At 40.3% G+C, this 13,772-nt stretch overlaps 1 protein-coding gene and 1 long non-coding RNA gene across 2 annotated transcripts; one reads left to right on the top strand and one right to left on the bottom strand.

Annotated features, from left to right (window-relative positions):
* LOC142987091 (uncharacterized) lies at positions 1-1,408 on the bottom strand. Its single transcript, XM_076135641.1, has 2 exons — positions 1,182-1,408; positions 1-335 (listed from the first exon to the last, which is right to left on the bottom strand). Exons 1-2 carry the CDS (start codon positions 1,256-1,258, stop codon positions 80-82), a joined length of 333 nt encoding a protein of 110 aa, XP_075991756.1. The 5' UTR covers positions 1,259-1,408; the 3' UTR covers positions 1-79.
* Positions 1,409-1,904: 496 nt separating this feature from the next.
* LOC142987090 (uncharacterized) lies at positions 1,905-8,827 on the top strand. Its single transcript, XR_012960505.1, has 3 exons — positions 1,905-2,292; positions 2,509-2,576; positions 8,488-8,827. It is a non-coding gene; the product is annotated as an uncharacterized LOC142987090 (long non-coding RNA).
* Positions 8,828-13,772: the final 4,945 nt, after the last annotated feature.

Genomic DNA, 13,772 nt, shown 5'->3' with positions numbered 1-13,772 from the left:
AAAACTATTTTGTAGCGGGACATTATCATCAAGTTTATAATTGGTGGCACAAAGTCGAACATGCAGGAAATAATTAGTATTAGTGAGGTATTTGATAGGTTGGAATATTGCCGCCGGTAAAACCTTCGATCGGCGGCTGCCGAGCGACGCCGAGCGGTGCCGAGCGGTACTGAGTGTCGCCGGTAAAACCTTCGATCGGCGGCTGCCGAGCGACGCCGAGCGGTGCCGAGCGGTACTGAGTGTCGCCGGTAAAACCTTCGATCGGCGGCTGCCGAGCGACGCCGAGCGGTGCCGAGCGGTACTGAGTGTCGCCGGTACTGTGGCATAGAGCCCACCTACATGTGGAAACAACAACTTTCTAAGTTTGCTACATTTTTGGAATTGGTCCAGTTTTGTCAAAGTTACACAGGTGGAAAGACGATCATATATTATTTGATCACGATAAGCGACCAGCACCTATCATGTGGCTCGTTATCACGGCGACGGGTGAGAGGACTGATGTTTGGAAGCAGTCACTTGACTTGGCTTCCGTAGAGCAGGGTGCACGAGATAGTAGTCGTGTCGTGGTGTGGTGGTGTAGAGTAGTACACGCAGGGGTCGTGGTCGGGCCGTGAGTGTCGTGACGCGAGCCGTCACCTGCTCATTTATTTAAAGCAAGGAGCGTGTCGGTGATGGCACTGATGGCACTGATGGCGGTGTTTGTCGCTGCGAAGTGCGAGGAGCTCTCGCTTCGACCGAGTGACGGCGATTTGGCACCGCGGCACGCACTATTTTTATAATCCGCCAACTTTCCACTTGTTTATATTTTCTATTTGTATCTATTGTGCGCTGTGTTCAGGTGACATTGTGTCCCGTCACTCCCGCCTCTCTCGGCACGCATCGCCAGTTCGCCGCATCACAGCATCGTTGGTTATTGCAATAGAGCTATTGCCGGCGCCATATTTAGAGGCGAAATCGCGCGACTGAACGTTGAGAAACTTCATATCATAATATATAATGTTGTAACAATTTTATAATCCTTGAAAATGTTCACCGCGAACATAACAATTCTCGTTTTGAAGAGTAAATCTGTTGGAACGATGTCAAATATTTTGTAATGTATTGTAGCAGAGTACGTATTGTTTTCAACGTGTTTACCGCCCAATACAGCTGTGTCGCTTATCACTTAAACAATTACTTACCTATTATTAGTGGTCGTCTGTTGTGTGTGTCTCACGCATGTGTGCGTGGTGGAGCGGTGGCGTGTGTGACAACACATCACCAAACAAGAGTTAGTCTGTGAGCGAGATACTCGTATGTAAAGCGATACGCGGCTGTGAAAGTGACCACCAACTTCAACCAAAATAGTAGTCGCACGACGCGGATTCTAAACTATTACTTATATAAACATGTTGACACAAGCCAACGATGTCACTGCAGCTATTAATAACATGTTTTGTACGTAATCGTTCCAATTAATTAGTGGAAAACATGTCTAATAAAGCTATCTCTTCTGAATTAAATAAAAACACGAGGTGCGCGGCGCGTCAGCCGCGCTCGCGACCTACGATGACGTATCGATGAATATTTTTGTGAAGATGGTAGTTATTTTAAGCTTTCATATTTATTGATATATGTTTGAGTAGGCGCCTAACGAGACACAAAATATATTATGTTGGTACGTGTAGAGCATGTAGAGCACGTAGAGTGCAGATAGCGCAGATAGCTGCGCATATTGTGCAGCGCTGTGTCCGGTGGATACGCGTACATGAAGCGGCCGCCGATGGCTGTCATCACGCTCATCACCGGAGTTGACCGGAGAGGTGAGGCCAGGCCGGAGAGGTGCGGCGCGCGGCGTCGAGTGCAGCGCGCGCCTCGGTGCGCGGGGAGCTGCTCCTCCACTTATTGTAATAATAGACGAAGCCACTGAACTCCAAACGATCTCCGCAGAAATGAGTTACTTGACGCCCAGTTCAGAAGCCGCCCTAAATAAATGTAACACGCGTTATATTCGTTTAATGCGGTCGCGTCGACGTTGTTACGTCCTTTTTGTTCGTAGCATGTTAAATAACTCTGTGAAGATACTGCAGTGTGCAGAGTGCTGGGCGCGACCGCCGCACTAACTATATCCTCAATGGTGAATAATGAAATCGACGAGCGAACTGTGCATACACTCGACCTGACTACAACCACTCTGTGGTGGCTATTCGCTGCGTGGTGTGAGAGCTGCAGGCGTGGAGCGTGTGTTGCCAGTGTTGTGTGTGTAGTGTGTGCCGCCGCCGCCGCCGCCGCGCCGGGTGGCGGACAGTGTAGGTAGGCAACAATACCAGCACACTCGCCGCTTGACACAATTAGTTTGTTTGTGAAAATAAAATAAAATGTAGCGACGCGCGGGACACTTCAATTTACAACGGCCTACTATTATTACGCATTTAACTCGCGTGATCTATTTGTACCTAGACTCGAAATGTCCCTATGTACTGCTGTAGAGATACAAGCCAAACTTACTGAACTCACTTCTGTTTACAGTTCTGATTACCTACTTCTGACAGAACGTTGCAGTGATGACTGCGCTGTGTCCACATACAACCTGCGAGGTGACTACAATTTAGTCTTAACCTTAACCATTTGTTTGTTTGCAAAGTTACAGATAAAATGAAGAAAGCCGTGGTTTTCGGGCAGGAACTTTTTTAGGCGTTGTGTGGGCCGTATTCATTAGAGAATACCTATAATAACAAAGAGATATTGCACTTGAGAAAGATGTGTAGTTGGTTTGTTTGTCGTATCCCAACTAGCACACAAGCGCTATAACAAGCTGTACAATGGCCGGTTAAAGGATTTTTATAACGCCTTAGGCTCCTTAGTAAGAAGTATAGTGGTTCTATAAGCGGCTACAGAGCTCTTGTAGCGTCAAATAGGCCCATACTGTCCAGCTTATAGCTCGACATTGGATCTACAGTGGTCGTAAATAGTAATTATAATAGTACGTAGTATAGTAGTAATACAGGAGCGCTAAAATAAGATGAAGGTGGTATAATCGCGCTACAAGAGCTTTTTCGCAGCTTCGTGGCGCTTACCAGCTGTTGTACAGAGGTGGTTAGCGCCACGAGCGTTCGAAAAAGCTCTTGCAGCGCGATTATACCACCTTTACCTTATTTTAGCGCTACTGTGTAACGGTTATAAATGCTAACGCTCTAAATTAGTAATATAGTCGGTTTATTATGGTGTAAACTAAATATATTTTTTTAAAATGAATCATCAGTGACAAATGAGGAGACATTTTATTTTTACGGATTGGATTATTAAAATAACAAGTAGTCTATCGCTTTTATTTCTTTGTGTACGTGATATGAAAGTGCGAGTTCAAGTTTGCTGTCAATATATATGTATATTATCGTCAATATTTTCATGCGCCCTCAAAATATTCAGTTTTAAGTGCAAAAATTATATAGATATGTGGATTTGGAAATTGTATTTTGAACATAAATAAGACTTTGAGGGTTACAGATAATTTAATTAGGGTTATAGGTAATAAAAAATGATTTTCATTATGTTAACGTTACCAGGCTATAGATTTATATGATCTTCAAAAGATCGTAATAACCTCAAAAAATATGTTTACCAAATGCTATAATGGCGTCTCGATCAAGCAGCTCTCAGAGTTGGTTACATCTGCTCTAGCGCCTTAAGCTGTACAAAGGCTCTAGTGTTTGCTGTTGTAGACCTCAAGGTTTTGCAGTTGTGGCATAGGAGTGCTTCAATATAACTGTTTTGGTCGCACACCAGCATTTAACTCGTACTTTTAGGGGTCAGTCGTTGAATATTAAAATAGTTTGAAAATCTTTTTTATTTTATTTTATTTTATTTTATTTTATTTTATTTTATTTTATTTTATTTTATTTTATTTTATTTTATTTTATTTTATTTTATTTTATTTTATTTTATTTTATTTTATTTTATTTTATTTTATTTTATTTTATTTTATTTTATTTTATTTTATTTTATTTTATTTTATTTTATTTTATTTTATTTTATTTTATTTTATTTTATTTTATTTTATTTTATTTTATTTTATTTTATTTTATTTTATTTTATTTTATTTTATTTTATTTTATTTTATTTTATTTTATTTTATTTTATTTTATTTTATTTTATTTTATTTTATTTTATTTTATTTTATTTTATTTTATTTTATTTTATTTTATTTTATTTTATTTTATTTTATTTTATTTTATTTTATTTTATTTTATTTTATTTTTTCTTTAAAAACAGTTGACAGACTGAACCACCACTGCACCTATGTAAATATATTATGATAATAATTTTAAGCTTTAGTATAAAGGTATATTACTCGGTTATAGCGCTTTAGGTGCTTAACATAATTCTGTAATCCCCATGGCTGTAAAAATGTTTCGAATGATACCTTATACATCTATTTGCCGTACAGAAGCCATATAAATATCTGATATAACGCTCAAGGCGCTATTAAAGACCTACGCAACTCTTTTATAGATGAGTAATACACTAGCCCTAAAAAAATCTGTTATAGAACCTAAGGCATTACAAAAAGCTTATTTACGCTCTTGAGCGCTATAAGCGCAACGCATAACTCCGTTTAAACTCCTTTATCTCCTAAAGTCCCCTTATACAGTTTACGGTGTTATAGAAGATTCCATTAACTCAGTTATACTTCCCTAGGCTGTCTAGCGATGCAATTACATGCTCATATATCACTATAAGTCATTAGTTTCCTACTAAACGGCTACTGTCCCGCCTAGCTGTTAAAGGGTTTTTTAAATAGCTAGTATACAACTTATAGAGAATTGTACAGCATTTGAACGACTCTTATGCAACTATCAGGCTGTATAACGACTGTATAAGCAGCTTGTGTGCTAGTTGGGATGTTTAGTGGTCAACCTAGTGTCAAAGTTGTTCAAGCCGCCCGATAGGCCTTTGACGTGGCTTAACGACTGTTATCTTAGTAGACAACAAACGGGACCGACTTTTAACGTGCCCTCCGAAGCACGGAGACGCCCAATTCAAATACCACTCTGCGGTCACCCATCTACGTAATGACCGCGCCAATGGTTGGTTAACCTTCTGATCGTTTAACGACCGGTGAGCGCAACTGGTTAGTAGTGAAGGGTTATGTCGAACTAAATAATGGTGGTGACGAGTTGAATGTGCGGTTGTCGGAGACTCGGGGTACACGAGCTCACCCGAGGCGGACGACCAACACTTTACAACAAAGAGTCGAGAAGTGGAGCAGCGATTACGGAGAGCGCGTCTTAACGGAACTTGTTCAGTATTAGCCGCATGTCAGTGAATGTCAGTGATCCTCACTGCATTGTCTGTCCGTCTAGCGTCTGTATTCTCCTGTACTGTGCATGTCGAGTGTCGACCGACCACATCGCACTCCTTCGCGAACAAACTGTCTGTTTGTATGTAATCATTATCAGTCGCACATCTTATCTACTTACGGTTAACATGGGCTCTCTCATTGTGGTAAGCCACATAGTGCTGAGTTTAAAGAGAGTAGGGCTACAAAGTTTCACGTGAACGCGAGAGACCCGTCTTGGACTGATACATTATATAAAAGTTGTACAAGTTAACGTATCCATACCCTGTTATAGGTACATCACCATTAAATAGAGAGTAGTAGAGTGTGTGTAAAGAGGAAACTTTTAAAAATATGATGTAGTTAATTGGTTCGAGACGAGATGTGGACGCACGCGACAGTAAGTGAACCTACTTATAGATTCTATGGAAGCTCGCGGCTCGCATGCAATGAGGACGGCCACATACTTGGCGTGGCTAGCAAATAGCATTGCGTAAAGCCCTGCATCCTCATTGGTACTAGAGAGCAAACCGCGGCATATCGAAAGCCTTCATCCAAATCGCTGATTGTATCGTTCCTTTAATACTGGAAAGTAGTCGCGGGCCTCTTGACCCTATGACAGGAATACAAAGTGAAAGCAAAAGGTAGGACACAAACAAAGGACAATAGTTGTATAGAAGCATACAAGCTGGAGAAGGTAACTAGATAGAGACGGCGTATGCGCGGGCCGGCACGCGACATCGGGCGACATGCGGTAGAGCTCGCCCGTGCCACCCTGTACACAAGCTAATGACGCTAATACATATACAATACTTAATATTGAACTCCTCAGTTCACAGAGACATAGGTTGTTCAGTTACACCGTGTATCATGTTTTCCCGATATTAGAAAGATAATTGAAATTGTAAGCAGTGCACATTGAATTTTCCTTGTTAGTACATAGCGTAGAGTTAGTGCAAGCGTGCGTCAGAAGTAAAATCAAGTTAGCGGAATTGATCTCAACGATGATAAACAATAATCATCGATTAATGACTGTGTTTCTCGGTAGTCCGTGTGTGTGTGTGTGTGTGTGTTAGTAGGTAAACGTTAATGATCGACAGCTAGAAGGCATCCTATGTAATGAGGGAGCTAGTGGAGCTAGTGGAGCGAGTGGTGAGTGCGCGCTAGTATTTACTGATGTGGTGCATTCTCCTGCGTGTTCGTGGCTCGTGAATACCGCGTGATGCGTGTGATCCATGTGATGTAAGGCGGGAACCACTTGTCTTAGCATACATTCATATGTATGTGTAATAGATATACAGGGTGTCCCAAAACTCAACGATAATCCGAGACAGGATGAAAGGCCAAATCATACCGGTTCTAGGAAAAAATTAAAAAAAATTCCATGTCACTTAGTTCAGCAATAATAGACACTTTTCGAAAAAGTTGAAATTCCACACCCTTGATCGCATTTTCAAGTCCTGTGATCACCAATGTCACAATTTCGCTGTGTTTTTTTGAATTTCGTGATCTTAATTAAATATGCTATTAATCGTAAAACAAATTAATGCACAAAACATTGTTAATTTCATAAAAAAAGTAAAGTTTTAGTGAGTCATGGTTCACAAAAATATCGTTAGCTAACTTTGACGCTTCATATTGAAAAAAAAATGTACTACACTACCCTTGGCAAGTTATTTCAAAAGTTGGCGCATTTAATCAAGATTTCAAAATGGTGCAACACTTGCCACTTTTCTTGCCATTAAAAATGTTATTTTTATTTGAACGACGAGTATCCTCGAAAATGGATCGGACGCAGTGGTACAAAATTTTATGGCGTCCTCGTTCCCCCGATCTAAATCCAGTAGATATTTTTTACTGGGAATGCATAAAATAAAAAGTCTATTCAAAATCAATAGAAAATCTATCAGAACTTCGCCAGAAAATTGACACAGCGTCAGAGGAAATAAATGTAAGGAATTTTGCTTGACTGGTAAAAAGATCTTTTGTACGCCGTTGCAGAGCCTGTATTCATGCCAGAGGAAAGCAATTATTTTTAGTAAAGAGGTAATTGAGTCAGTCCATAATCAATATTTAATGTAATAAACATATTAGATAATAATAATAATAAAAAAAAAGAATGAACGAACCATCGTTCTTATTTCATTATTCTCCTTAAACTAAAGTAATTCCGAATTGTTTTCCTCTGGCACGAATACAGGCTCTGCAACGCCTTACAAAAGACCTTTGCACCAGTCAAGCAAAACTTCTTGCATTTATTTCCTCTGACGCTGTGTCAATTTTCTGGCAAAGTTCTGATAGATTTTCTATTGATTTCGAATAGACTTTTTCTTTTATGCATTCCCAGGAAAAAATATCTACTGGATTTAGATCGGGGGAACGAGGACGCCATAAAATTTTGTACCACTGCGTCCGATCCATTTTCGAGGATACTCGTCGTTCAAATAAAAATAACATTTTTAATGGCAAGAAAAGTGGCAAGTGTTGCACCATTTTGAAATCTTGATTAAATGCGCCAACTTTTGAAATAACTTGCCAAGGGTAGTGTAGTACATTTTTTTTTCAATATGAAGCGTCAAAGTTAGCTAACGATATTTTTGTGAACCATGACTCACTAAAACTTTACTTTTTTTATGAAATTAACAATGTTTTGTGCATTAATTTGTTTTACGATTAATAGCATATTTAATGAAAATCACGAAATTAAAAAAAAACACAGCGAAATTGTGACATTGGTGATCACAGGACTTGAAAATGCGATCAAGGGTGTGGAATTTCAACTTTTTCGAAAAGTGTCTATTATTGCTGAACTAAGTGACATGGAATTTTTTTTTAATTTTTCCTAGAACCAGTATGACTTGGCCTTTCATCCTGTCTCGGATTATCGTTGAGTTTTGGGACACCCTGTATATGACAGCACGGTGGTGATCACAACAAGTTTTTGTAGGGAACAGCTATCTTCAGTTGATCGCATATTGACGTTTCCGAGCCTATTCATGATCATTGGAACAATAGAAATGTTATTCCTACAACTCAACTTTACTTTCATATTGACCTTAGAAAGATAAGCTCCGATTAGTACCTACCAACAAAAGACGCAGTATTCAAACTTTATTTTTGTATTTCATAGCACGTATTATGGGAAAATTCAAGTGAAGGCATTGTTGTAGGTACCGGATAACAGTTCGAGAACAACATAGCTGATCCGTACCGTTGCTGCTTGGAGAACAGCTGTTCGGTTGACCCACCGAGATGACACTGGTGGTACTTGCGAGTTGTGATTTAAAGCTAGTGCCACCTGTGCCACTCACAACACTCACAACACAATATGTAACTTCGTGCCAGCCACATACTGCACCTAGAGCGTGAGTTTGACGAACAACATTTTTATTAAGCTGAAGTATCTCATTGAAGTAGTAATTCAGTTTAGAATGTGAGTTAGGTACGGAGTAATTTACTAAAACTGAATAATGTTACTTCTTAAAACCAATTTAGACAACTAACATCAACATTTTGTAATATATCACAGCAGATAAATTATTTTGATAAAGCTGATTTAGCCTTATTTTATTTGAAATAACTAATCCCCGTACTATAATATGGATTATATGTCAGTCCAGCGTTTTTTACTGTTGTTCTTGAATAAAAAGAGTACCCTAGTATTTCTGACCAAGCGTCACTTTTCTGTACATTAATTTATTGCTTTATAATTGATGACTCTCAATATTTTCATTGATAAAAATCTGAAAATGGCATGTTATTTAAACACGCATTTTTTATGTATGTACAAAGATGCAGCAAGGAAAGTTTTACGCCGGTCTAATGTAACGGCATTCATAACTATATTTGATAAGACGAGTGGTGAGACGTGGTGGCTAGTGGTGGATAGTGGTGGCTATAAGTGGTCAGTGGAGTCACTGATCGTCGCCGGAGGTCAAGGTCACGGGACATGGAGAACATGCGCCTGCGCAACTCCGCGGGTAATAATTGCCGCCGGTTTTTTATTAATTGATTTACAACCTGTTTTGTGAAGTGGCCTATTTAGCTGCCAGTCGCATGACGTACCTACCAACATTTATTTAAAAACAAATCATTTAGGCTCAATTATAGCAGTAGGTTTGGCTGGTTACTATTGGGACGTCGTATAATGAGTCTACTATGAAATGGTCACCTGTGGGTATGCTACCAGCTCGAAGTCGTAGAATAAGTGGCAGGGTGCACTTACATATATGTATGTAGTTGCATGTCGAGTGCGTGCGGGCGCGGCTGACATTGACCGACAGAGTGGGTCACAGTCGCCGGGTACGCGGTATCATGAAGTAATATCGTTACGTAGTAGCGCAAGTAAAAAGTCGCGCTCTCACACAAACAGGCTAATTAATTGTAAGCAAGGGGCTCGCGGCGAGGTGGACAGTGGCGAGTGCGGACAGGACGCTCGCGACCAGCTCACAGCGATCATCTGTTGTTTACATGTCGATCATCTGTTTTTTACCGAGTCAATGACTCAACGCATCTGTCGTTTAGATGTAACAGACGATAATGAGCTTAAGTGGAATTGCATTTTTGTAAAACGCGAGTCGGGCCCGGCGACCGGCGACCGGCGACCGGTGACCGGTGACCGGTGGATAGCGTCAAGTTAGAGTGTGCGTTGTTATCGGACACACGCGTAAGCGCTCGCCCGTTATCTGTCGAAACATTGTACGCGGGATATTTATAGAACAAAGCGTTTTGTTTTAACGAATCGATATGTAAATTATGTAAAAACAAAAACGACGCAGCAGCACTCAGTAGCGGCGCGGCGGCGGCACGCGCGCGCTTGTTTACTACATCACACATAGCACTAGTGATGGCACGCACTTATTATAAATACCAAATACTCGTGTTTACGACGATATCGCGGATATTTGCGCAATCGAGTTGCGATAACACCCCCCCCCCCCGCGCTCGTTCCGCGGTGGGAGGGGGGGGTTAGAATTCGTCATCATCACCGCAACCAGCATGCGGTGGAATGTGTATGTGGAAGCGTAACTTTGTCATCACAACAATTTCCCGTTGTAGTTATCTGTACACCGGGTCAGATACAATTATATTATTTATTAACGGCATTAAATTTGTTAACCGTCTTACATACTAGTAGACTTATAATTGTTTTTTTCAGGAACAACTAATAAGGTTTAATCATTGAACAATTTGTCAGTAATATTATAACATGGTTGGGTGTAGTCGTTCAATGTTGTCCACCAGGCGTTGCTCGCGTACGTAGGGTATTATACATAATAACAGTGTCTGTGTTCATGTGGCACGGCTTCAGCTGAGGAGCAGGTGCGGTGGTGGCGCGCGGGAGCGCTGCATTCTGACATTTATATGTATAATAAGTTATCATTTGTAGAGGCCCTCGACCCCATCGCTGGCACGTGGATGTCATCGAACAGATATTAAACTTGACAAAGGAACCATAAAACTAGTGTTTACGAGTCGTTGTGAACGCTCGCTCGTGTGTGCGACTGTGTGTGAGTGTATTGAGTGTACTCACAGTGCGGGGCAGTACAGCCGTACAGGTATAGAGAGCTGTAGTTGCAGTGTACGCGACATACACTCGCGTACTCGTAGTATGATCATGCACGTAATGGTGCGCTCGTGGCACGACATTCGCGACATTCGCGACATCAATGAAGCTCAGTGTGTCGCGCGGCGCACGCTGCGTCTCGTGACACTGAATCTCTCATCACTCGCCATCGTCAGCACGCTGGTACCTACATCGTCTACTCCGCATACTTTTTATTAACTTAATCTCCAATTTGTTAACCCTTCCTAACACCTCTACGCAGATGCCTTACTCCGTCGGAGTCGACTGGAGTAAGTCGTATAGGTAAAAGTCCGCATGAGAGGTGGTCGTTGTCGGACAATCAGCTCGAGAATGGAAACAAAGATCGACTAGGCACACAGTGACACCCCTACTGTGTTTTGTCGGTATTTATATCCCATACAGTGACAAAGTCAAGAATTTTAATAGTTATAATATGCATATTATATGTCGTGGGGGGCTATCACGTATCGCAGTTGTCAAATATTTGAAAGTCACTACCCTGTACATTGTTTTCTCCCTTAGAATACTGTAGTTAGCACGTTACGTCAAAGCAGCAATGTACTGAATAATGACCATCAATTTGACGTACACTAGCTGTCAACTGAGATACGTGATAAGCCCGGTGGGCTCCTCAGATTTAATGAGTTGCAAATATTCGTTTCGGCAAGGTCTTTGCGCAGGCTCCATATTTCCTCTCATCACGATATAATTGTACGCGTCTAGTATATCTAATGTATTCCTTTCCCCATCCTTCATTATGTAGATGTCAGCTGTATACACAACTTTTTTATTAAATTCATTTGTTTAACGCAAGTATAATAATAATATCTATACTATTTTATACTAATATTATAAAGCTGAAGAGTTTGTTTGTTTGTTTGAACGCGCTAATCTCAGGAACTACTGGTCCGATTTGAAAAAAATTAGTGTCAGATAGCCCATTTATCGAGGAAGGCTATAGGCTATATATCATCATGCTACGACCAATAGGAGCAGAGTACCAGTAAAAAATGTTACTAAAACGGGGAAAATTATGACCTACTGTCTCTTATGTGACGCAAGCGAAGTTGCACGGGTCAGCTAGTGTTAGAATATAGATGTAATGATGGGTTTTAATTAAAGACGTTGATGGTTCGAACGCCCTACCAAGTTTACCCGTCATCCGTTACATACTCTTATTATATAATGTATTAAGTAGAGATGCGCCCACCGCTAAGTTCCGTAAAGTTCCTAAGTTCTCTCTCTTCTGTACAATATCTTTCTTAATTCCTTAGCTCCTCCCCGCCTCCCTATCTTAGAAGATCGTTTTAATTTCTCGCATGACACACATTCAAGATTTCTATGATCATCTGAAAACTTAAGTCAGTACAACCGTGCACTTCACAAAATTTGTTTTTAAATCGTTCTATGTTGAAGCTGTGCGATAGTGTAATGTATTACCAGTTACCAATACTAACGGACGTGCTCAATCCATGCCCAAAATTCAAAAACTAGTTAAAGAATAATATCTATCGCTACCAAGCTAATTATGTATATCTCTCCATCGAATGATTGCCTAATTTATCATTTATTATATTTATTTAGTGTAAAGAGATATTTCATTTAATTCGATCTCATCGGACGCCGTCTCCACTGTGACGCGTCAGACGCGTGTGACGACTCGACGAGGAAGCGACTCGTATTCAAACTTATATTTAGTTCGAACAATACAAGAACAGAACGATACCAGCACATAATTATAAATATGTAGAACTTGAATATAAGAAGTAACAAAAAATGTACATTGTACATTTTGTTCAGCGCCGGATTACTTATTAAAGAGAGGACATTGCGCGTGTAGCACACAGCTGGAACAAAGGTTATGTTATATACTATACACAATATACACATACTGCGTCATATAATAAACACTACATAATCGCTGCTCGCAATATCTGTGATCTGTGACTGCTCCTCATCTTATGAAAAATTACATAATATTACATCAAAAATGAGTCCATTCCATGAATGCCAATTAATTACAATGAAACTGGGAAACTAATATGGTGTAAATACTGCATTGTTGAGATAACATCGCTGAACATATTGGTAGTACTTGTTGTACACTGACGTGGTACTTGACGGTTGTGTGGTACATAATTATATACTCGCGCATATAGTGCTGTGTACAATAATGGGACAGCTGTCAGGTAGGGCGACAGTGGCGGCAGGGGCGGCAGGGGCGAGCCCGGGTGTCGCCGGCGACCGATCTTTCCCAGGTCGTCGCGACTCAGTCCCAAAATCGTTTTATCATGCTTTCCTGACACTCACATTTTATTCATGTATCTTGCCATTCAATATGTATTTATTTGTATTATCAATTGTCACTCTTACTACTTACTAGGTATATCTGCGTACAAGATAATCAAAATGTCATGAGAAATTGTAGTTTGAGTGTTGTATTATACACATTTGTTGAAGAAATACGAACTTCTTTGGTTTATTGCTAACGCTTCATTGTTGTAAGACAGGTGCCGAGCAGCGAGCGAGTGGTGGCTTATTAAGGTAACTGACAGAATAAGAGTACCCACGAAAGATACATAGTGGAGCATAATGCGATGCAGTGTGTGTCCATCGTGTCGCAACGCGGAGCGTGTTTAGTTGTTTACTAACGTACTGACATACTAACGTAAGCGTCAGGAAAATGCGCGGGGGTTTTTCTGTGAGTCGTATCACTCGTATCGGAAAAACTGCGCTTACTCAACCATTATACCTAGTATACCTACTGCATCTAATTAAACATCTATACAATGTCATGTACGTTTGTAAGAAGTAGTCAAAACGTTGGACCGATATTTACAGTGAGTGAAACAATTTCTACTAGATTTC

This window comes from Anticarsia gemmatalis, chromosome 3 (genome assembly GCF_050436995.1).
Source record: "Anticarsia gemmatalis isolate Benzon Research Colony breed Stoneville strain chromosome 3, ilAntGemm2 primary, whole genome shotgun sequence".
In the NCBI taxonomy this organism is placed as follows: Eukaryota; Metazoa; Arthropoda; class Insecta; order Lepidoptera; family Erebidae; genus Anticarsia; species Anticarsia gemmatalis.
Note: the sequence above shows the minus strand (reverse complement) of the source record. Positions and strands in the feature narration are given on the sequence as shown.